The following is a 23,154-nucleotide window of genomic DNA, read 5'->3' as shown; positions in this document are numbered from 1 at the left end:
ACATTGGAGGCTATACACCACACCCCCTCTACAGTATTTATAGGAACTCAAACACTGAGATCCTGCTCTGTTCCAGTAACAAGAAGCCGAAAGCACCAGCCTGAAGATGACGAGTGAGACCTCGTCGAAACGTCGCCTAGACACCCCAACTTTTACACGGGAAGACACCCGAGGACACCAAAACCTGCATTCCTGTACCCGTGAAAATCTACGAAAGCATATATATATATATATATATATATATATATATATATATATATATGGTTTATTTACACATATATACAACCTGAGCAATGGGTTTTATGAGTCCCTGGCCATTGGCTAGGCTTCCTATGGCTTCTGGGAGTTGTAGTTCAGCAGCATCTGAGGATTATGTTCCTAGGATTCCTTACTGACTGTCACAATTTTGTCTTTTTAATAATATTTATTAAAGATTTTCAAATACAACAGAAAAAGAAAAACATCCAAATTTAAAACCTTATTTTCATTGGCATCTTTCCAGGACTTCCCCTCCCCTCCCCCTCTTGTATTCCAGTTCTTTCAAATAGATTCAGCAAATTCTTACCCCAAGTTTTAAAATTATTATCATTAACCCAATTTAAAAAATATTTTCCCATCCCCTAAAATCGACCTGTTCCCTTCCACGAGTTCCCCTCTTTAGTATGCAATACAGATTAACATAAAAAAAAAATAGAAAAAAGAATAAAATGTAATTTAACACCCTTTGGATTCCAAATTTCCCTCCCCCCTTTCCCGGTTGCGTTCCCAATGTCCGTCAATGTCTACTGTCATCCTGGAGCTCCCACATCTAAGCCATAGTCCTTCACCAGTCCGCTTTGCCGTCTTTTTAATAGTCTTTGCCGTCTTTTGATCATCTTTGGTTTCGAATGTCCAATCTTGGAAGGAGTCTATCTTCCAACTTTGTCCAGTTCTTGTTATTCTTGTTGTTCTTGTTGTTCTCTCTCCTCCTCTTTTTTTCTTTTTTTTCCTGCTCTCCTGCACAAATGTTCTAATTCCAAAAAGCTTCTAATTCCTCTGCAGAGGCTTTGTTATTCAGGAACAAAACATTACGTCAAGTCCCTTCCATTCTTCAATAGATAAATCTATTGTCTCCTTTAGTGTATAGACCTCTGTAGACAAAATAATGTTCCATTTCTGCAGTTTCCCAGGAGATAAAAAATCCTATTCAAATTCCATGTCAGCAGTACTTGTAGTGTCCCACAGCTCCTCTAGAGGGATTTATAGTAACACAGTTTCCTTCCCGATCACACCCAACAGTCAAAGTAACTTATTATTCCTTGTTTTAAACAGTTTATATCCAATTTATAACAAATGTAACCAGCAAAGTCCTCGTAACAAAGTTCTCTTTTTGTTCTTCCGCTTTGACAGCTCCTTTGACAGCTGTCAAAACCTCTATTTCTCCTCTCCCGGCGCTCTCACGGATCGCTCCCGGGGTTTCCGGGGGGGGGGGTTGCATTTTAATTCACATTCCACTTTTCTCCTCCAGCCCAGCTTATAATTTTCCATCGCGAAATTAATAACTTTATCAAAAAAAAAGGTTGCACTCGATCTTAGTTGTCAAATCCTTTGCTTTAGCTCCTCTACAACAGGGGGGAGGCTGACTTCCTTTTTGCACCTCCCCCGCTCGCTCCGAATTTAAAAAAAAAAATTCCCCTTTTTAATCCAAGTTCCAATTACTCACGGGTTATTCTTTTAAGTCCAAATTTTCAATGGAAGAAGTCAGCGCTCTCCGCCAAATGGCATGCGGCTTCGCTCGGCAGGGGAAGCGGAGGACTCACAGCACCACCACCACCCCTGTCACCCGCTCCGTAGCCTTTAAAAAGGCTCCTTCGCGTGGTCGGGGGGGCGCAAACGGTGCCCGCCGAGTCACCATGCCCATGGGTTTCAGCGCCCATGGTTTTTGAGGGTCCCCGCGTCGCCGGCGCGGTAGAACCCAGCCCCTGCCGAGCAGGCTCCCTCCGGAGCTCGGAGGGAGTCCGCCATTCGGCGATGGCGCCAACCCGGAACTCCCTGACTGTCACAATTTTGTTCTGCTTTCACATTTTAATTCTTATTTACAGACTTTGTTGTACTTTTTAGATCACATCAACCATCAGGAATCCCAATGCTAAATACGTTCTTGAAGGGGAAGGTGCTGGGACTCTGTTTAGAGTGGAAGACAGCACTGGAGATGTGTCTGCAAATGAGAGGCTGGATCGAGAGAAGAAAGCTGAGTACCACTTGAAGGCTCACATTCTTGACCGTTTCACTAATAAGTCATTGGAACAACCCTCCGTGTTTCGTATCATAGTCTATGACATCAATGACAATGCCCCAGTATTTGTACAAAAAGTGTTTAATGGTTCTGTCTTGGAAATGTCACCACTAGGTAAGCTCATCTCTCTTTTTAAAAAAATGCTACTGTGCTTGCATGCAAAAAAAGAGTACCTTAACAGAAACTAGGCATGGGGAGTCACTTTCTGCCCAAGGGACAGATTCAAACCTAGCCAACCTAGGACCCTAGAAGTTGTTTCTCTGCCCAATAGCAGGCAAGGCTAAAAGTGAAAAGGGAGGGGCAAAAGTCAGCAGGTTAAAAGGCCAACAAAACAAAAAGACCAGCAAAACATTTTTTTTTAAAAAAAATGCATTTTAAAAAAAAATTATTTAATTTTTATGTATTCTGCAAACATTTTACATATTCTTAAATTTAAGTATCCTTTAAGGCTTAGTCTTTAAAGCATCTAAAATGAATGTAAGATACATAAAATGTTAAGTTTAATCAGGGGAAAGCCACAGATAACATGGAAAGTGACAGGACAAATAAAAATGATAGATGGGTAACATCAAATGATGTCACATGATTGGCAAGTGGGCAGAATTTGCTAGAAATGGGTTCAGAGGCTGGAGGTTTCCCACCACTAATATAAATGAAAAGAAGCATAGACCATCCAGTTGCAGTAAGAAAGCTAACTCTCCCTTAGTTTCTTACACTGAATACTTGCAGAAACAGACCATGGCTCAGAGCCACTCTAGTCATGTGGAGCTAGCTGTGTGCAGTGATTTATGACCCTGGATGGAGGTTCAAGACACATCTAGCCAGCTCAGCCAAGCCCAGATTAGCACTTAGATGCATAATGTTCTTTGAGAGCTTACACACACACCCACACACACACACACACACACACAGAGTACCCACCCTAGATCCCTGGTCTGTAAGTAACCTCTCCCTTCTCTTAGTTAACCCTTTCCATCCTTGACTCGCCACTTGTATGGCTAGCCCCAGAATAGCTTCCTCTTTCACCAAGCCTTTTAAGCTGATGTCTTTCCCAGTCTACATCTGCATTGGAATCGTTTTAAAGATATTTTTATTGTTTCATCACTTGTTTGTCACCCTGGGCTCCTTTGTGAGGCAGAGCAGGCTATACATTTATTTGATGGATTAACTGAGCATTCTTATTACAACCAGTGTGGAGTAGTGCACTAGAGTTCTGGACCAGGAGCCTGGGTCAGTCACTGTCTCTCAGCCTGGCCTACCTCACAGGGTTGTGGCAGTGATGAAATGGGGAGAGGAGGGAACTGTGTACACTTACATGGCCTTGAGTGCTTTGGAGCAAATGTAGGATAGAAATGTCCTAACAACAGCAGCATTAAATAGGAGGGTTCAAAGTGGTGAGGGAGGAAAAGGTTTGTCTCAGGAGAGTCGATTTTTCACACCTCTTTAAGCAGATTCATCACAGTTCTTGTTGGCAGTTTTTTACACGAACAGAATCTAAACACTAATAATGAAGTATCATCTTTTGGTAACAATCTCTCCCCGCCCCCCTTACTCTTGCTCTCTCTAGGAACATCAGTCACTAAAGTGACAGCTGTAGATGCTGATGACCCCACAATTCTTGGCAATACTCGTGTTTCCTACAAAGTTATTCAGGGAAACCAATACTTCAAAATAGATGATACTGGTAGGTATGATATCAATAAATCAGCTGGTGAAAAGTAATCCTGCCAGACTCAACTCCTCCCAATTCAGGAAAGCTAGTCCTGGGAAGTCTGAGATCTATAAGTAGAACAAAGCACTCTTATTGCTCACGCTAACAGGCAAGCCTGAGTAGAAAACTTCTGTGTAGAAGGCAGGCCACACCACATCATCTGTCAAGTCAGCTTGTTGATCTGTCAGCCTTTGAGAACTTTCAGACTCACTGTGAAATCACATACTTCTGCAAACCCACCTGCTGAGTCTTCCAAGCAAGCAGAAACCAATGCCTTTTTGACAGGAGTGCCAACTTGGCCCTGCAAACATGGGTGCCCGGGGCTGTGAGTGCCATGCAGTGTGCATGGCCCTGGCACTAAAATTGTGGGTGCCCAGCCCCATCGTGGGGAATTTTGTGGGAGCTCAGGCACTCAGGGCCCCAGGGAGTTGGCACCTATGCTTTCTGATGGTCCCATTTAGTTTCCAAACCAATAGATATGAAACCACCAAAGTTTGGGATTAGAAGGATCTTTGAAAAGTTCAAAGGATTTCTCACCCCCTCATCTGCTGATGAGGAGCAAACAATGACAGCTGGCTTTTCTAGATTTGAAGCAGGTAGGTAGGTAAGTAGGTAGACCACACCACACATAAAGTTTACCTTGGAAGGATGAAAAGGGAGAAGAGAGGACTGCCTTGGAGAAGACGGCTGGACAACCAAAACTGGCAAGTAGTGATCTGAGGGAGGGAGTCAGAATTCTGTTAACTCTTTTTAAAATTAAAAATGCTAAATTAAAGGCAAGCAGTAGAAATTTAGGTTATACAGATTAATAGTAAAAAAAAAATGTTGAGGTGATAGATGAGGCAGATACATGTTTAGCTTTCTTCTTTTCTCTTACAGGAACAATCTACACAGCTGTACCGGATTTGGACAGAGAAAAAACCCCTGTTTATACAATTGTGGTAGAAGCAGTGGATGGCCACGGTCTACACTCAGAAGAATCAGGCACTGCTACAGTCCGCATCTCGCTGACTGACATCAATGACAACTTCCCAACATTTAGGAAAAGTTAGTTTTGCGAAATCAATGAATTAAATTGATGGAAATTGCATTCAGTTGAATGTAATGCAGTGTGGGTTCTAAATCTGACTAGATATTTAGAACATTTGTATATTGCATGACAGCATGTCAGACCACTGATGCATCCAGTACAGCATGTCTACACTGGCTGGCAGTGGCTGTCCAGCGTTTCCATGCAGGGGGCACTGCATACTGCTAGGCAGAGTAGACAGTATTAAGCTAGATGAATCAATGGTCTGACTCTTTCTATGGGTGTTATGCAATTCTACTTTTACTCAGAGTAGACCCATTGAAGTTAATGGACACGCCTAACTTAAATTCATTAATTTCAGTGGGTCAGCTCTGAGTAGGACTAAGTTGGTTACAGCCCTGTGTTCCTTGAAGCTAACACAGCCTTCTGTCCATGCCACCAACTGACACACCATCATTTCCCATTCATTCAGTGAAAACAAAGAATGAATGGGTGGGTCTACAGCAAACAGTTAGATTTACACACAGAAGCTACAGTTTAGGGCCTCAAATTAGAAGGGGCCTCTAAATACAAAAATATTGAATTTCAAGTTTTACATAACTGGTTAAAAATAAACAGGCATATTGCAAATGGGGATGTAAGAAGGCTGCACTTTCTGTTGTGATCTGTATTTGTCACAATCAGTGCTGTTTCAATTCTGCTGCAGTTTGGTTTCTGCCGAATATTCTGTTATTCATCACGTGGTCCATTAGTTAACGTATGTTATGTAAGCTACTCCAGGGGCACCCTGTTTCCAACAGCTGATCCTGATACAGCCCCTTAGCCAAAAGGATACCCAGGCCTCAGAGCATGAAAACATTCAAGATGGCCACACATAAGGCCAATGCCACACAATTTAGTGATAAAAACTGAAATGAGCAAAATGATGATCCTTTTGTCAGCAAGAACATGTGTTCTGATTTTCCTTTTATTCCAATGTACTTTTATTTGTTTGTTTTCCAGAAAACTTCCATTTTGAAGTCCCTGAAAATACCAGGTTAGATGGTGAAGTTGGTAGACTGGAAGTTGAAGACATTGATGAGCCACAGAACAGAAATACAAAGTACAGTTTTGTCCAAGGACCTTACCAAGATACCTTCAGAATAGAACCAAACCCCTTCACAAACGAAGGAATAATTAGACCTAAGAAGGTATGGTAATGATCAGGGTATCATTGTTTACATCAGGGGTGGGGAATATTTGTGAGCCCAAGAACTACCTTCCCTTAATTTTCCAGGAGCATGTGCCCATGGTTGGTAGGGCCAGTACAAAAGACACACACACATCCATTCATACATCTAGACACATCCAGTAGACCTGAAGGAGTGTCTCCACCCCCATCGTTCAGCCCGGCCACTGAGGTCCAGCTCTGAGGGCCTTCTGGCAGTTCCCTCACTGCAAGAAGTGAGATTACAGGGAACCAGGCAGAGGGCCTTCTTGGTAGTGGTGCCCACCCTGTGGAATGCCCTCCCATCAGATGTCAAGGAAATAAACAACTACCTGACTTTTAGAAGACATCTGAAGGCAGCCCTGTTTAGGGAAGTTTTTAACGTCTGGCGTTTTATCGTTTTTTTATTATTATTATCATTAATTCTGTTGGGAGCCACCCAGAGTGGCTGAAAAACCCAGTCAGATGGGCGGAGTATAAATAAATAACCATTATTATTATTATTATTATTATTATTATTATTATTATTATTATCCACTCTCACACAACAGGCTAATAATTGACTAAATAAATCTACATGTGTACAAAACTTCCAGAAGAGTTTGCAAGAGTTTCCATTAAATTCCAGGTTCATTCCAAAATGGCCTTTGCAGACCAGAAATATAAATATAACTCTCTCCATAGGAGCAGGGCCACAGCTCAGTGGTAGAGCATCTGCCTTGCATGCAAACACCTCGGGTTCAATTTCCAACATCTCCAGGTAGCACTGGGAGAGACCTCAGTCTCAGACCCTGCAGAGCTTCTGCCAGTTAGTGTAGATAATAGTGACCTAGCTTCCTGTGTTCCTAAATATTAAACAAATGTTCGTTGTATACACAGTGTCCCTTTTTATTGTGTACTGATAATGTTCGCGTGTGTGTTTTTAGCCACTGGACTTTGAGAAGGTATCCTCCTACAAGTTTGATGTTGAAGCAACTGATGCCGACATTAACTATGCATATTCCAGAACGAAAGGATCCAAGAGTATTGCAAGTGTAACCATCAAAGTTCTCGATGTTGATGAACCACCTGTCTTTTCCAAACCTTTCTATATATTTGAAGTTCAAGAAGAAAGTGACATCAAAAAGGTTATCGGATCTGTGTCGGCACATGACCCAGATAGAGCAAAACGGAAAATAAGGTAACAGAAAGTTTCTTCTGTACCCAAAAGGTGCTTAGTCAACTGAGTTTGCATCCCTTGCAACAACACTTTATCCAAAATACAGCCCATGATAATGTGTTGAAGAATTGAATTTTTATACTGTATAATGCAGGGATGAAGAGCCTATGGCCCTCCAGATGTTGTTAAACCAGAGACATAGCCTGGGCAGGGCCAATGAGGCCGTGGCCCCAGATGCACATTTCTGATGGGGCGCAACTAGGCACCCCCATCACATGTGACTGGGCCTTTGGGGCTGGGGCAGTGGCAGAGCCTCCTTCTCCTCGTGGTCGCATGCCCTGCCCCTGAACTAACCGTGAGGGAGGGAGAGAGCACTATGCTTCATGTTCCCCTTCCAACAACTCATCCCCCAGCCCCAACTCTGCCTCTGCCTTGGCTCCTCCTCAGATACTACTTTGTTACCATTTTTTAATGCACCCTACACAGATATCACATCCTGAGATCCAATTATTTCAAAATATCCACCACGGGATATATTTCTGCCTTGAAGCCTTTGGACAGGGAAGAAAGTGCCTGGCATAACATAACTGTGGCAGCCAATGAACTGGAGCAAGACAGTAAGTATGAACTTGTGTCACTAGGGAATTTGACAAGAGTGAGGCACCCAGCCATTCCCTCTTCTTTGCAGATTGCAATAAGCAGGCAAACTACAAGTCCTCCCTCTTTGAACCTTTTTACTGTTGTATCCATGCCGTGAAAGCCATTCTTCAGTGGGGACCATCCCAAGGCCTTGTGCCAAGTGGATGGCACCAATCATGAGGGTCTTACTATCTGATTCACTCCTCCACTCCTCCAATCCTGTCAAGGATATGATTTTATGTTAAAAACCCATCAAGGAATGCAGGGAGGGAGGGAGAAATTCAAATCAGTTCACATTTAAAGGTGTATCTACCTAGTTCGCACTTTCCTAAACTATAGCTATACAGCCATCCTTCGAAATTCACAGTTGTTTGACATTTGCAATGCAGGTTTCTCACCGAGACATGCTTATAAAAATGCATAGAATAGAGTGAACATAAAAAATGTGTGTATTGGTGACAATGCCATACAAAAACATGTTATATTGGGGGAAATTGCTTTGAAAAAATACATACATTAGGTCCTGCATACAAAAACGTGTATATTGGGAGAAATTTGCACTAAAATACTGGTGAATTTTCATGAGAATGTTTTTGGAGGGTGGAATCACAAACTGATGTAGAAAAGTGGAGAGCTGACAGAAACCAAAATTGATAGATTTGCCTATGTGGACTGAAGCATCTAAAAAGCATATTCCTCAGCTCTCTGCAAGTTGCATCCAATGGATATTAGAATTGGATGCAACCCTATGTGAGCCAAAACCCTGCTTTTTAGGATTCAAGATCGCATGAAGATAGCCCTAAGCAAACAATTGTGCATTACATGTGGCAGTTCTCTGCAGACATTCTTACATGTCTCAGAGTTGAGGCCAGCCACCAAGGTTCCTCTGCTCCAATTCACTCACCGCACCGATGTAGTGTGAATACTGGTTGCCTCTATTTGATTTCAGATGGATGCCTGATTGATAAATCTGTGATTTTCTTCTTGCTTCAGGAATTGTGCCCAATCTAGAAACCCACGTACCAGTTTACATTAAAGTTACTGATATAAATGACAATGCACCAGAATTTGCTGATGTTTACAATCCTAGAGTGTGTGAAAATGCCGCACCAGGAAAGGTAACGTATCAGAACCAAACTGCTCATACTACTCAGCTGCACAAACCAGCAATCCTTGCCAGGATTGAATCTTCCCATTTTGCCCCCCTTAAACCTATGTGCAAATCAGAACACTGATCTGCAGATATATTCTCAGAAAATATTTCCCAAAATTAAACCCCTTATTAAGGAAATATCTTTGGGGTTCTTCAACTCCAAGAGTATCATTATTAAAAATGCAATTGCAAATAAAACAAGGAGGATTTGGTATTATATCACCAAGCTTATTTATTGACAAATACTAGAAACTTGAAACCCAAAATTAGTGATAACTTCCCAACTTGGGAAACCCTAGAATATAGATGTATAGCTCCTTTATCTTGATGGACTGCACTAGGATCACAATATATTAAAACCTAGGATTCTCCTGAAACAGGATTGACAGCTAGAAAATATGGAAGACAATGTCTAGTAAAAATTGACCGATTTTCCTATGCTAAACTGACTTTGTGGGGAAATCCCACTTTAAAAATCAGGGTGGGGTGGGGAATGGTAAAATGAAAGAACAGGATGGAGGCAGGCATATTGACTTTAGACCAATTAATAGATGAGAATGATAAATTTTATACTTGTGCTATATTAAAAGATAAACACCACCTATTTGATTCAGCCCAGTGGCAATATTTGCAGCTGCACCATATGCTAACATCTTTATTTGGACCGGCAGCTTTTACAGCATCTAATACACCTAAGATAATAAAACAATTGGTTAAATCCTCTCAGACTAAAAAGCCAGTGAATGTTTTCCACAGATACCTGGTCTCAATTAATCAATTTGACATACAGCATCTGAGAAATGAATAGAATAAAGAATTCTATTTTACCTAAGCAGTGGGACAATAATTTAGCTTCTATAGTTAATGTTTTCTACAACAAAAAATAATATTAAGAATCTACTGCCCTTAGTTTCAAAGCTGTTTATTTAATATTGTATCACAATTTCAAGTATTTTTATATTTTTCTTTAATTTTTGCTTTTGTTTTGTTCCTTTTCCTTTACTTTATTTTCTCACTGAAAATTTTCGATAAAATATAACTAAGAAAAAGCTGATCTGCAGATGAAGCCACATAATCAACAACTGTACTTATGAGGTGCTTCAAGGACTGGCTCTTTCTTCTTTTTAACCTTTTTAACCTTTTACACTGCTCCACAAAAGCCCGTGGCTGTGTGGTACAATATATTTTTCAAATGGCTCCCAGGGAGTAACTGTACCTCATAACATGGGCAATTGTTTGAGGGAAAAGATGGCCCTGTATATTCACGACAACCTTTTCAATTCCTGTAGACTGTTATCATGATTTCTGCTGTGGACAAGGATGAAATGTCACCAGGAGTGAAATTCAAGTTTTCCTTGGTGTCTGAAGAGAGCAACTTCACTCTAATTGACAATCACGGTACGTTTCTGTGGATTTCATGAGATGGCAAAAAGGAAACATTGTGTGAATGTTAACTAGCCATGCTCCAAATACAGCTTCATGGTTTGCTTGTCCCTATTTATAAATTACTTAGGGCTGTCTATATATTGCATTGTATATATTATATACAGTGGTACCTCGGGTTACATACGCTTCAGGTTACATATGTTTCAGGTTACAGACTCCGCTAACCCAGAAATAGTACCTCAGGTTAAGAACTTTGCTTCAGGATGAGAACAGAAATCGCGCTGTGGCGGCGTGGCGGCAGCGGGAGGCTCCATTAGCTAAAGTGGTGCTTCAGGTTAAGCACAGTTTCAGGTTAAGAACAGACCTCCGGAACGAATTAAGTACTTAACCTGAGGTACCACTGTATTGTATTATCATTTATAGAACATTTCTAAACTGCCATCTCATTCAAAACTATCATGGTGATGTACAGCACAAGCACTAAAACATCACAAAATTATAAAATACAGAACAAATGGCCAACACTGAATCAAACTGATTCTCTAAAACTGCTAATTTCCCAAAACAAACCACTCCTGTATAGAAGAAGTCTTGATAACTCCTGGCCACCCAGACATTTTCTGGGTTCCTTAAAATATTACTTTGCCTCAGGAGCCTCAGGAGCAGATGGCTGGCATTCCTACAAGGCAATCACCATTTGAGATTATCACTTAATGAGACACTATTGCCTTCCTCAGATAGCACAGCGAATGTCACCGTCAAATACGGACAGTTTAATCGGGAACTAGTCAAAACCCATTACTTGCCTATCATCATCTCTGACAACGGCTCACCCCAGCAGAGCAGCACAAACACCCTTTCCATCCATGTCTGCAAGTGCAATGAGGAAGGGGACTTCACTTTCTGCGAAGAGCCAGCAAAACAAATGGGAGTCAGCGTCCAAGCACTACTTGCCATCTTGATCTGCATCCTCACCATCATTGGTAAATCTACTCATAAATATTCACATTTCTGGCCTTCCCAGGGGATCGGGGGAAAGACCCCTTATATTACACATAAGGAACATAAAGGGGTGGCAGAAAGGGATATGAAAATGGAGTAATTTTGCTCTTTAAGGTCATGCGGTAGCAACCATTTTTCAGAGATGGCTACTTCTCCCACCTTGCCCAACCTCAGGTTGAATCAGGTTATGTTTTCTATTCAACCACATGCTTGTTTTGCTTCTCCATTCTACAACTAATTTATTATTTGTTTGTAGTGATTATGGTGCTAATAGTTATGAGGAAGCGACACAGGAAAGACCTGAACATTCTCAGGAAGAATGTGACGGATATCCATGAGCAGCTGGTGGCCTACGATGAAGAAGGTGGTGGTGAAATGGACACCACCAGCTACGATGTGTCAGTCCTCAACTCAGTCCGCCAGACCAGCATGAGGTCACCGAGGATGACCATGGAGAACAGGCCTTGTGTGTACTCCCGGGTACAAAAGCCCCCAGGAAATGGGATCTCGGGCACCGGAGAAATGGGCATTATGATTGAGATGAAAAAAGACGAAGCTGACAACGACGGGGATTTGCTGCCGTATGACACTCTCCACATATACGGTTATGAAGGGGCCGAGTCCATTGCAGAATCCTTAAGCTCTTTGGGATCAGGATCCTCAGACTCTGATATCGACTATGATTTTCTGAATGACTGGGGTCCCAGGTTTAAAATGCTGGCAGAGCTTTATGGGCTGGAACCCAGTGAAGATCTTCTGTATTGAGCGTTCTATATTGACAGGTTCCCCCAGCCTTAGCCACAGACAATGTGGCTAAGAGAATGTTGGTTCAGAAGACGGAACCAACTAGCAAGTCCTGCATTCCCAATACATAAATCAGCTCAACATACTTTTTTCTCAGCAGGTTTACATGACCAGGATGATAGACAGCAAAAGCGATGACTTTTGAACACTTCAGAAGGGACTCCATGAGCATACTAATGCATCCTGCACATGAGGGAGGACCCTGATTGGGCCACATAGAGTCCTTTCTGGTGCACTCTGACACATGTATGAACAGCAAGGGCAGGGCTAGAACCCAAGGCACACACACATTTCGAAGTGTGGCTCTTTCCCAGCCAAGCATTAATGATCCTTTCTTGCTTATTTTAGTTACTTAGAATATCTGCCCTTTTAAGTCAAAACCCACCCATGATTCTGGAAGGAACAATTTCCAGGACTTCAGGGAGTGCAAATTTCCTAGTCTCCAGTGTAGGTTTCATTTGATTGCAATTTCCATTATGCATGTATATACAGGCTAACTTTTTATTCATTTTTAATGCTCTTTTTTTTCTTTTCAAACACAGCTGAAGAAATTCAGCTGCATCAGGGAACTTTTCCAAGTTACAAGCCTCATTAACTGTGAAACTATCTTAATGCTTTTCTTCTTGCTGGTGCCCCCCACCCCTTCTTCCAGGTACTGTAAACATGGATATTTCAAGCATTTGATGCTTCCAAAACACCAATAGGAGATTCATCACTGATTTGACCTTTCCAAAACTAGCCTAGACCTTTCCCAGGTGCTGTGTTGCCTGTTATCCAGTGGAGGCTGGTGTCCTTGAGACTGGAAGAGCAGAAGATAAGGAGGCCAACAGTAGGGGGCACTAAAGCGAGTGATAGGAGGGGCCAACTAATTCTAGTTTTGTCCCCATTCTCCTCTCTGCTGTGTTAGACAATGGCAACTCTGAGACTAAGGATGAGGAAGCTGACAGCCTGTGGTACCTCTTGGACCTGTGAGGAAGTAGCTAGGTGGGGGCCAGCTGAGGACAGACCCAACTTGGAGGGGGCAGTGCCCCACTTGCCCTAGTGGACTAGTCTCCATTGCTGTTACCTCCTCCCCCAGTCTACCTTACGACTGTGCCCAGATATCTACTGGTTCTTCATCCGCCAAGTCCCCCCCCCCACCATCCCCATCCTTCTGTTTACCATGTTGTCTAATGAAGACTTATTTTAGAAAAACTCCAAATCTTGCCACCTATTGTGTGATATTTTGGTTGCCCTGATACAGATTTTATTTTTTTTCTAATGGGCCAGCATGACTACCTTTACTTTTTCTGTGAGCAGGGTATACTCATTTTCACTAGCATGCAAAATCCAAACTATACATATAAGTATGGTTCTACTAAATAATGTATGGCTATTATTTGTTTAACAAAATATTCCTACTAATGAAAGTAGTTGGGTGTAATTAATGTATGTGATGTTTAACCAGTGAGGTTAACTATAAAATCATTTAAAGCTATTGTAAGGCAATTGTAAACAATATCCAGTTTTTAAAGTGTCCTATGATCCTTGTATTTTGTAATCTGTTTGTGTTAAAAGCTACTCTACTGTACATCAATAGTTTTTGCACTGGATAGTTTCATTTCCTATTTAAGTTGTATGTATGTACGTTGTGGGTGGGGAGGGTTACCTACATAAAAGCCAACTTCATGTATACTTGCCTTTGTCTGCTCAATAGTAAGATTTTCAGGCAAACCTGTGGTGACTTTAGTGCATTTAAAAGCAGGGAAATCTACAAACCGGATGATAATATCTGCTTATCAGATTGCTGAGGAACCACTTCTTCCCTTATGTTTGTAAGTCACCCCCAAGGCATAAAGGGCTATAAATGTAGTGAGGAATGGGGTGTAGCTCAGTGGCACAGCACATCCTTTGCATGCAGAAATTCCCAAATTCAGTCCCTGGCATCTCCAAGCAGAACTGGGAGATATTCCTGACTGAAACCCTGAAGAGAAACCCAGCCAACCGGCATCCAGCATTGTTCCCGTTAACCATACATTTGCATTTATGTAAATAGGGTTTGGGATTCTTCACTCACTCACCCTTGCCCTGAGACATGCAGATTACAAACCCAGAAACAGGATCGTCTTGCATGCCCTTCATGGAAGGCTCGGTATAGGAAGCCTCGTTCATCTTTCAAACCAACACTCCTGCTGAAAGCAGTTGGGGTCATTTACCTTTTCCATACTCCCTTTCACACACCTGACCCAGCTGAAGAGTGTGAGGGAGGCAGTCCAGTGAGACTGTCCCCTCCTTTCCATTTCTACATGTTATATCATTTCTCTGAGTACTTTAAAACTGTAAACCGCCCTGGGTGCAACAATGGAAAGGTAGTATAAAAATGAAATAAACAATAGCTAACTGGCCATTTCGTTGTCCAGAAGATTTTAACACTTCAGCAAAAGAACAGAACGGGCCAAAAACCTCATCCAGTTCTCCCAGTGGCCAACCAGATGCCTGCGAGAAGCCCACAAGCAGGAACTGAGTACAACAGCACTCTCCCCACTTGTGAATCCTAGCCACTGGTATTTGGAGACATACAGTGGTACCTCGGGTTAAGAACTTAATTCGTTCCAGAGGTCCGTTCTTAACCTGAAACTGTTCTTAACTTGAGGTACCACTTTAGCTAAAGGGGCCTCCCGCTGCCGCCACGCCGCCGCCACGCCGCCGCCACACCGCCGCCACGCCGCCGCCACGCGATTTCTGTTCTCATCCTGAAGCAAAGTTCTTAACTCGAGGTACTATTTCTGGGTTAGCGGAGTCTGTAACCTAAAGCGTCTATAACCTGAAGTGTCTGTAACCCGAGGTACCACTGTATTGCCTCTTTCAGTGCCGGTAGACCATAGCCATTGTGGGATGGCTAGCAGGGATTGTTCTCTTCAGGTGGTCAGTATCAAAGTGAACGCTCAGTCCCATTAAGGAAACATAAACCCACAATCCTGTTGTCATTAACATGAAGGGCCATTGGCTCCTTCCTGCCCCATCAGGCTCACTGTCTACCAGCTGACACTGTTGCTGCTCCACTTCAGTGCCTGCCATCACCTCTCCAGGTTTCTTTTGTGTAAACAAATACATTGGGAAATCATGGATCTTGTTTGTAACATAGGTAGTTTGGTCCTCAAACAGCCATGTAACTGAGTCTTCAGTGAAATCAGCATATATCTATATTTAGTTGTGGCATGTACACAAATGAGCAGCAGGTGGCACTCAGCTCCAGCAATGCCATAATTAAGACAACACACTTCTGCAGTTCTGTTCCCTGCCATTGCTTTTTGCATAGACTGAGTACACTGCCATTGGATGCTTTCATGCATAGCCCTGCGCTGCCTCTAAAACGTGGTCTATGCATGCAGCGGAATGAAGTGGGAATGCAGTGGGGACTTGAGGTGATAGAATGGCAGGTATCACTTCAGAAAATAGGGCAGAGGTCAAATTTGCTCCTCTAAGTTTTTGCTTTCTTGTTCATTTTAAAAAACAGAACTCCCTGCAAATGGAAAACTAGCAGAACAGGGAACAAGAATGGGCTAGACTCTTTCTTCCTAATCTCCTAGTTTTGAACAGGAAGGTTTTTATTTTTCTTTATGAGGAAGAAGATTTAAAAATGTCCCTACCCAAATTTTGTCTGACATGGTACAATCCAGTCTGCCACCTCAGACAATGTGTAGACTTGCCCTTAGGGACTCTGAGGCATATGGGCACTGGGAAGAGCTGTTCGCAGGGCTGGCATTAGCTATGTACTCACCAAGGCCCATATGCTAATAGGAGGCAATCCTACGTCATTAACACAATGGGCCATTAGCAACTCAGTACTATTGGCACTGCTCATTCCCTTGCCTAATTCTGGGCCTAATCACAACAACTTCTAGAGTTAGAGGACAAGAAGTGCCGTGGTTACTATTCTTTTTCTCTTTCCTCTCATTTGTTCATTGGGTAAGTGCAGGTAAATAGGCAACAACAGCAAGAAGGAGGAGGAACATCTAAGCCAGTAGCCACCTCTAGCTGGTTCACAGCAATGAATTCTGGGACAGTTCCAGGTTGTCTGACAATTCCCCCACCTCTGCCAATGGGCCCTGGCAAGCTTACCTGGCTGCAGTGGCAGCACGCTGAGCAGTGCCAAGCTCCTGGCTCTTACCACATTTTAGTTTCCCACAACGACTCAAGAGAGAAGCTAGGATGGGGGTATTTGGGAAAATTTAAGAAGTGTCTAGATCATGGGTAGGCAAACTAAGGCCCAGGGGCCGGATCTGGCCCAATCGTCTTCTAAATCCAGCCCACGGACGGTCCGGGAATCAGTGTGTTTTTACATTAGTAGAATGTGTGCTTTTATTTAAAATGCATCTCTGGGTTATTTGTGGGCCATAGGAATTCGTTCTTTTTTCCCTTTCAAAATATAGTCCAGTCCCCCACAAGGTCTGTCTGAGGGACAGTGGACCGGCCCCTGCTGAAAAAGTTTGCTGACCCCTGGTCTAGAGGCAGGTGCTTGATACTCCAGAAAAGCAAAGTTAAGGGTAGCCCACAGCAGGTTTCATCAGCAAGCCCTGCCAGGGCATTGGATTTTTGTATTTATTTATTTTTTATTTGCTGCTGTTTTGCTATGTTACTATGACTTTTTTTATAGTATTTGTTTGAAATGTGTTCCTGCTTTCTTTGATGTAAACTGCTTTGAGCACGAATATTTTGTGGGAAAGTGGCATACCAATAAAAGGACTGAATGAATGAATGGTGCTGCAAAAGAGATAAAAAGGATTAGAAACTTCTGAGGGCATTGTCAAATCATAATAAAGGCAATCCAACAGGTCCTTCAAACTGAAAAACAGCTATATGTGAGCTTCATAACAAACCTTTGTTTGCAGATGGTGCTGTTGAATTTTCAAGAGCTCTCTTGGTCTCTATAAAGGAATCTTGACCCCCTATGGGAAAACACCAAAGTAAAAGTCTACGTCACTGCTTTTTTTCTGCGGATACTCAAGGGTACGCAGTACCGCTACCTTTTTTTTCTAGAAGAAAAGCACTTCTTTAAAGTGTGGCACTTACTATAACAACTTCATGGTGAGTACCGACACCTTTTTTCCTAGAAAGAAAGCCCTGGGCTACGTAAAGTCTCCATGCCCCTCTGCAAATGCCTTTTCTTTCTTTCCCAGACTGCAAAAATGCCGTGCCTCCCATTTCTCTTTATATGGCGGTCCTTATCAGCAGGTCTTCATACAACACCTTCCCTCTGACACATGTGCCCATTGCCACTGGCAGCTCCATACATTTTGTGTGAAAAACCAGCAGACATATAACTTCACATTTTTTTTCTCCAAGGTGCCATTGAGTGCATTTTCTTCTTGCTGATACCCTTCAGAGCACAGCGACACATCTGTGGGAAGACCCCTTGTTCCAAATTTTGCTGTATTTTTAAAAACAGGAGGCAAGCCCAAGTATCCCAAGTATATGACTTGCTGGAGACGAGCAGGAGGGGAGAGTGTTGCCGTTGTGCTCAGGCCCTGTTTGTAGATTTTCCGCTGAGGCATCTGGGCAGCTACTATGAGAACAAGATGGCGGACTAGATGGGCCGCTGGCCTGATCCAGCAGGGCTGTCCTTGTGTTCTTCAAAATGCCAAAACTGGTTCCAGCATAGCGTTTTGCCTTATATCACACCCCATAGAATTATTTTGTGTGTGGATTAGGGGGCAAATCTATGAACTCAAATTCTGTGTTGCGTTCCTTCAGAATTGGCCTGCTAAGACTTCCTGAGTGACCTGCCACCCAATTTATCAGCAGTGCTGTTGCCAGTAGAAATGGGGGGGGGCATACCACACAAAGGCTGTCTTTGCAGCTTCCCCTTTGGAGAACACTTCCTTCTTTTTAGCAGCACTTAGGAAATTTCAGCAGAGCACTCGGGCACAGGGTCATTGAATCATAGAACTGTAGAACTGTAGGTTCACTTCCTTTGTTATCTTAACGACTCATACTTAGGCCATTACCTCACCAGGAAGCTAGCCTAGTTATTCCAGGAAATGAATCCATGCTCGATCCAGGAATTAGAAGGGACTTTGCATACAGCCTACTCCCACCCTAAACTCATAGCAGGGCAGCATATTTGGAGGTGAGGCAAGATAAATTGGGGGGGGGGAGTCACTTGTATCCTACCATACTTCCAGCACCCAATCTCCTTCTCCTCCTCCTTTTCACCACTTCATTTGTAAAATATCATATCAGTTTTGAGCCACACTTGGATATTTTTTTGCCCCCCATAGATGTATTTTTTGTTCTCCGTGAAGGTCAGTCTTAATGCATTCAGCCTTTCAAGCATGGCCTTGTTTACCAACAGCCCTTTCAGAAAGTGCAAAGGATGCATTTTAAGTGTCTTATACCCAGTAGCTCTTGACATATGCTTTGCTCTCTGCTCTCTCTTTCTTTAGGCAGCATAAAGAGTTCTCAGAAACAATGGTTTTGCCCTTCTCCTTTATCCATCACTAAACCTTGACTCTTTCTTCTAGCAGGATTTTGTATGCCATGACCCTCAATGAGCCTCTTTGTGTGCATCCTTTCCTTTTGGTCTTCTAAACCTCTCTCACATCCCTCTGCAAATGGATTGTCCATCGTCTCAATCTACTGGCAGCCCTTTAAGGATGCTATTCTCTCGTGTACCTAGGACCTCAGCCTTTTTCCCCTTCCTTTTTCCTCCAAAATATAAAGAAGTCCTGGCTGATCATCTTACCACCTCTTTTTTACAGGTCAAGCTTATTTAAAACACATACTGTCAGAGGAGAAATGTGTGTCACATTCTCATAAGGGAACTATGGACACTTCATAGCCAAAGCTGTGAAACTGAATTCTCTATTTCAGTTCATAACAGAGAACAATCCAGGAGAATACAAAAGGCTGCAAAGTTGAGCAACTTGACAGGCCATTTCTTTTTGGGGGGTTCTCAGAGTTTCATACCTGAGGATAAACTGGTTAGCTTTGAAATGATCTCCTTCAGAATTCTTTTTCTTCCACCTCTTCTGGAAACGTTCCCTTTCTCTAGTCCCAGGGATGCTAATGTGCTCCCTGCTTAAAATGTGTCATGAGTTGCATGCACTTAACAAGAGGCAAGGATGGCCTCCAGCAGTGTGAAATTCAGAGTCCCATCTTCCATTTAACCACCACAAAGTGCCAAGTGGGAGGTGATATTCTCAGTAGGAAAGCAGTTCAATGATTATTTAAAAAATAAAAACCCTGCTGGTTTATGACCACAGTTAAGACTACCTCATGTAGGCCCAAACTCCACAATGCCAGGAAATGAGAAGCTAAGGCTGCCACCTTAACAGATGTGCCTGGGATCAGCAGTGATGTGCAGTGTCACAACTTATGCTTTTCCGTGATCTTTCAGGCCAAAATCCAGATGAGCAGGATGGTGTCATGACCCCTTACTCTAGCAACAACCTGGACAGTGAGGCTGCAGGGGCATCAGCTAGGGAGGCTATTGTGCCTGAAACTCATGAACCCCTGTTTCCCTCACAGAGCTACAATTCCCCGAATGATTTAACAATCAGTTCATCTTCCCAGGGAACTCTGGGAATTGTAGCCCTTTCAGGGGAAGAAGGGGCCTCCTAACAACTTTCAGCACGCTTAATTCTTTGGGGTACAGCTCCCAGGATTCTTTGGGAGGAGACATGGCATGTACTGTGGTGTAAAGTTCAGTGGAGCCTCAATGTACAATTACCCATTTAGGTAGCAAACACTTCACAAACAATGCAAAAAGAGTGGACTGTGGATGCCACATTAAAAATCTTCTTTCAAGGCATTCCACTTGAAGCAGCTCTTAAAGCTAGTCCAGAGTGCAACTGAGATACCTTGGATACAATTGGAGAACATTCCCATGGAACCTTCAATTTATGTGCTCGCGTTTCTGCATCCCTCCAGAGAAGCAATTAAAAAACTGGAAAACCCAATCTTGCAGGTTCCCTTTCAAGTCTGAAAACTATGGGAAGTGCAGCTGGCACCTGCAGTGTCCCCTCGTATACCTATTTTAGACCACCTAAGGTTCTGTTATACAGACAAGTTTAGGCATTATAAACAGTGGGCAAGAGCAGGAGTATTCAGGATACAGGACACTCTCCCGAGAGGATGCTCAATTACCATGGAAAATTTAAAGAAACAGCTTGGGAATATTTCAACTAATTGGTTCCAAATGCAACAAATTTGTATACAATACATTCACTCATTTATTAAATCCAAGGGCTTTGATCCCCAATGAAGTCTGAAGCATTAGGAATTAGATCTAATACAGAGTTTCAGGATGAAGCTTCTCTACTTTATAAAACATTATTGGACCTACAAATGGACACTGGGCAGAGTCTTAGAGAAGTGCTGAAGCCAACTTAGGCCAACAAATTGATGAACACAAATGGAGCTCTTTACGGTCTAAACACCCACTGCTTACCATTTTGGCTAAATTGCAGGAAGCCTCTTTAAAGATCATATGAAGGCACTAGATGTCCGTATGCCTTTCAAGAGTTAACTACTTTCTCGCTCTTACGCTGGAGAGGATGTATTTTTAAAGGCACATTCCTCCACATGTGATGGGAGTGTCTATTTCTTAAAGATTTCTGGACCCAAATTTTTCCATTGCCATCCATCATTACAGGGCAACATCTTGTACCCAATCCCAGGTTAGCCCTACTGTCAATGCAAAATGATATCAATCAAGTGTTCAGCATAAAGAGTTGGTCTTCTTTCTTACGACAGCAGCAAGACAAATAGTTTCTTCCAGTTGGAGGAGGAAAACCCTCCCACCACAGAAACCTGGACCCAATAATATGTGCAGAACATGTAGCACTTATGGAATGCTTAGGTCACCATTGGAGGGCGATAAGAGGATTAACAAAGAAAGATGGGTTTGACTCCAAATGACCTTAATTGTACAGTAATCCACCTTTCATCTCAGTTACAGCAGCCACTACAGATAAATTATCTTAACATTTTAGATCCACCCTGTGGATGACTGCATACAAGACTTAACAACTGTACATGTATTTGTCTTGGAATACAACACTTTGTGTTTGGAAATTGTTTTTAAAATTTTCAGTGAAGTTTGGAAATGAATAAATAAATCACAATTGTCCCTTTAGGTGGCACTTTTTTGCCCGCTAGTTTGATCTGTTGATTTTTATTTTTTTTAATGCCACTCCTAGAAGAAAAAGAGAGCAAGAAACATTCATACACCTGAGATGGTGCAGCTGCGTTGCTGAACCAGAGCCAAAATATTGCAATGCCAAACTGATTTCTTTTTCTGGAATAGTCATATTAAAGTGGATAGAACCAGCATCACCTGAAAAGTTCTGAGTCATAGCTGGGGAACCAACTCAATCACCACAGAATAAATTTGATTTAAGTCCTACTGCTAACAGCATAGCATATATTTTCAGACTTAGATTCTTAGCATCAATGCTGGGAACTAATCATTTCCTAATTAATGCATTGCTTCCAAACTGTCACTTTTGATAGCTGAAATTGCTTTTGATCGCAGGGCTATTTTCATCCAATGATTTCTTAGAACTGACCTAGAGAACACTAGGTAAAGAGAAAATAATGTAAAGATATCATTTTCATTGTGCTTTCAGGATAGCTTGTACCCACATGATCTCAGGGCAATTAGACACAATCCCACTTTTTATACCATAAATATTCCAAGGGTTGTTGTTTTTGTCCTACTTTTAGCATCATAGAAGGTACCCAAGGGTCATCTAGTCCAACCCCCTGCAATAAGGGAATCACAGCTTTTGCTGCACAACAGCATGCCTCCAGATGGCAATAATGTGGCTAGGTGCACACTAGACCTTTAAAGCACATTCAAAGCATATTCTTTCCTCCAAATAATTATGGGCAGTGTAGTTTACCCCTCACAGAGCTATAGATCCCAGCAACAACTGTTAACAAACCATAGTGCCCAGAATTCTTTGAAGGAAAGAATGTGCCTCGGAGGCATTGTGTGTGTAATAACAATGGGAAAGCTTTGCAGAACAGCTGATAGTGTGTGGAATAAATCCGTCATTAATATGCTATTCTTGCATCAAATACTGCTACTAACGCAAGAGCCAGTGTGATGCAGTGGCTAGAATATTGGACTAGGACTCGTGTGACCAAGGTTCAATCCCCATGATGCTCACTGGGTGACCTCAGGTCAGCCACTGCCTCTCAGTCCCTAACCCATCTCACAGGGTTGTGGGCACTGAACGAGGGCAGGGACCACCTTGAGGTCCTTGGTGGAAAACCTGGCATAGAAAGACAATCAATCAATCAATCAATCAATCAATGCTACAGAATGCATAGGGGGGGAATGGCCGGGAGGAAATCCACCTGTCCAGAGGCGCCCTTTTCTTTCTGCACTCGAGATGCTCACATCTTCCTTTCCCTGTTGCTAAAGGCCCTGATTCGCGGAAGGTCCGCTTTCTTCCTCTTCCTCCGGAGCGCTTGGCTGAGCAGAACTTCTACCCCAGCTGAGAAGGGCAGCCGAGGAAGAGCCGCTGCCTGGCGGGGGAGGTGGGGGGCGTCCCGGCGCCAGTCCCCTCGGCGCGCTCCGCTGCCCGCCTCTTCTCCGCCACGTCGAGGCGCTGCTGCTACAGGCGGACCGGGCGGCTGAGCAGGCGGGCGGCGGGCTGGGCCCTCCGAGGGAGCCCAGATGCCGCGGCGGCGGCGGCGGCTGTCTGCAGGCGCCAAGCGCACGGCCGCGCGGGGCTCTCTCGCCAGCCGGCAGCCCGGCGCCGCGCCGCAGCCACTGGGAAGGCGCTGCTGCCGGCG

General features: G+C 43.1%; 1 protein-coding gene across 2 annotated transcripts in view; it reads left to right on the top strand.

Moving 5' to 3' along the window:
* The window catches only part of CDH5 (cadherin 5), a 34,596-nt gene extending 20,558 nt beyond the window's left edge, over window positions 1–14,038 (top strand). For both annotated transcript variants that reach the window (XM_081871932.1, XM_081871933.1), the window contains 10 exons: window positions 2,101–2,389; window positions 3,843–3,959; window positions 4,866–5,033; window positions 6,019–6,206; window positions 7,150–7,403; window positions 7,869–7,999; window positions 9,015–9,139; window positions 10,464–10,572; window positions 11,298–11,543; window positions 11,819–14,038. In XM_081871932.1, the coding sequence (XP_081728058.1) occupies window positions 2,101–2,389; window positions 3,843–3,959; window positions 4,866–5,033; window positions 6,019–6,206; window positions 7,150–7,403; window positions 7,869–7,999; window positions 9,015–9,139; window positions 10,464–10,572; window positions 11,298–11,543; window positions 11,819–12,327 (2,136 nt within the window). In that variant the 3' untranslated portion in view covers window positions 12,328–14,038. The remainder of the gene's footprint in view (window positions 1–2,100; window positions 2,390–3,842; window positions 3,960–4,865; window positions 5,034–6,018; window positions 6,207–7,149; window positions 7,404–7,868; window positions 8,000–9,014; window positions 9,140–10,463; window positions 10,573–11,297; window positions 11,544–11,818) is intronic.
* The last annotated feature ends 9,116 nt before the right edge of the window (window positions 14,039–23,154 follow it).

This window comes from Podarcis erhardii (genome assembly GCF_964252035.2).
Source record: "Podarcis erhardii genome assembly, chromosome: 7".
Lineage (NCBI taxonomy): Eukaryota > Metazoa > Chordata > Lepidosauria > Squamata > Lacertidae > Podarcis > Podarcis erhardii.
Note: the sequence above shows the minus strand (reverse complement) of the source record. Positions and strands in the feature narration are given on the sequence as shown.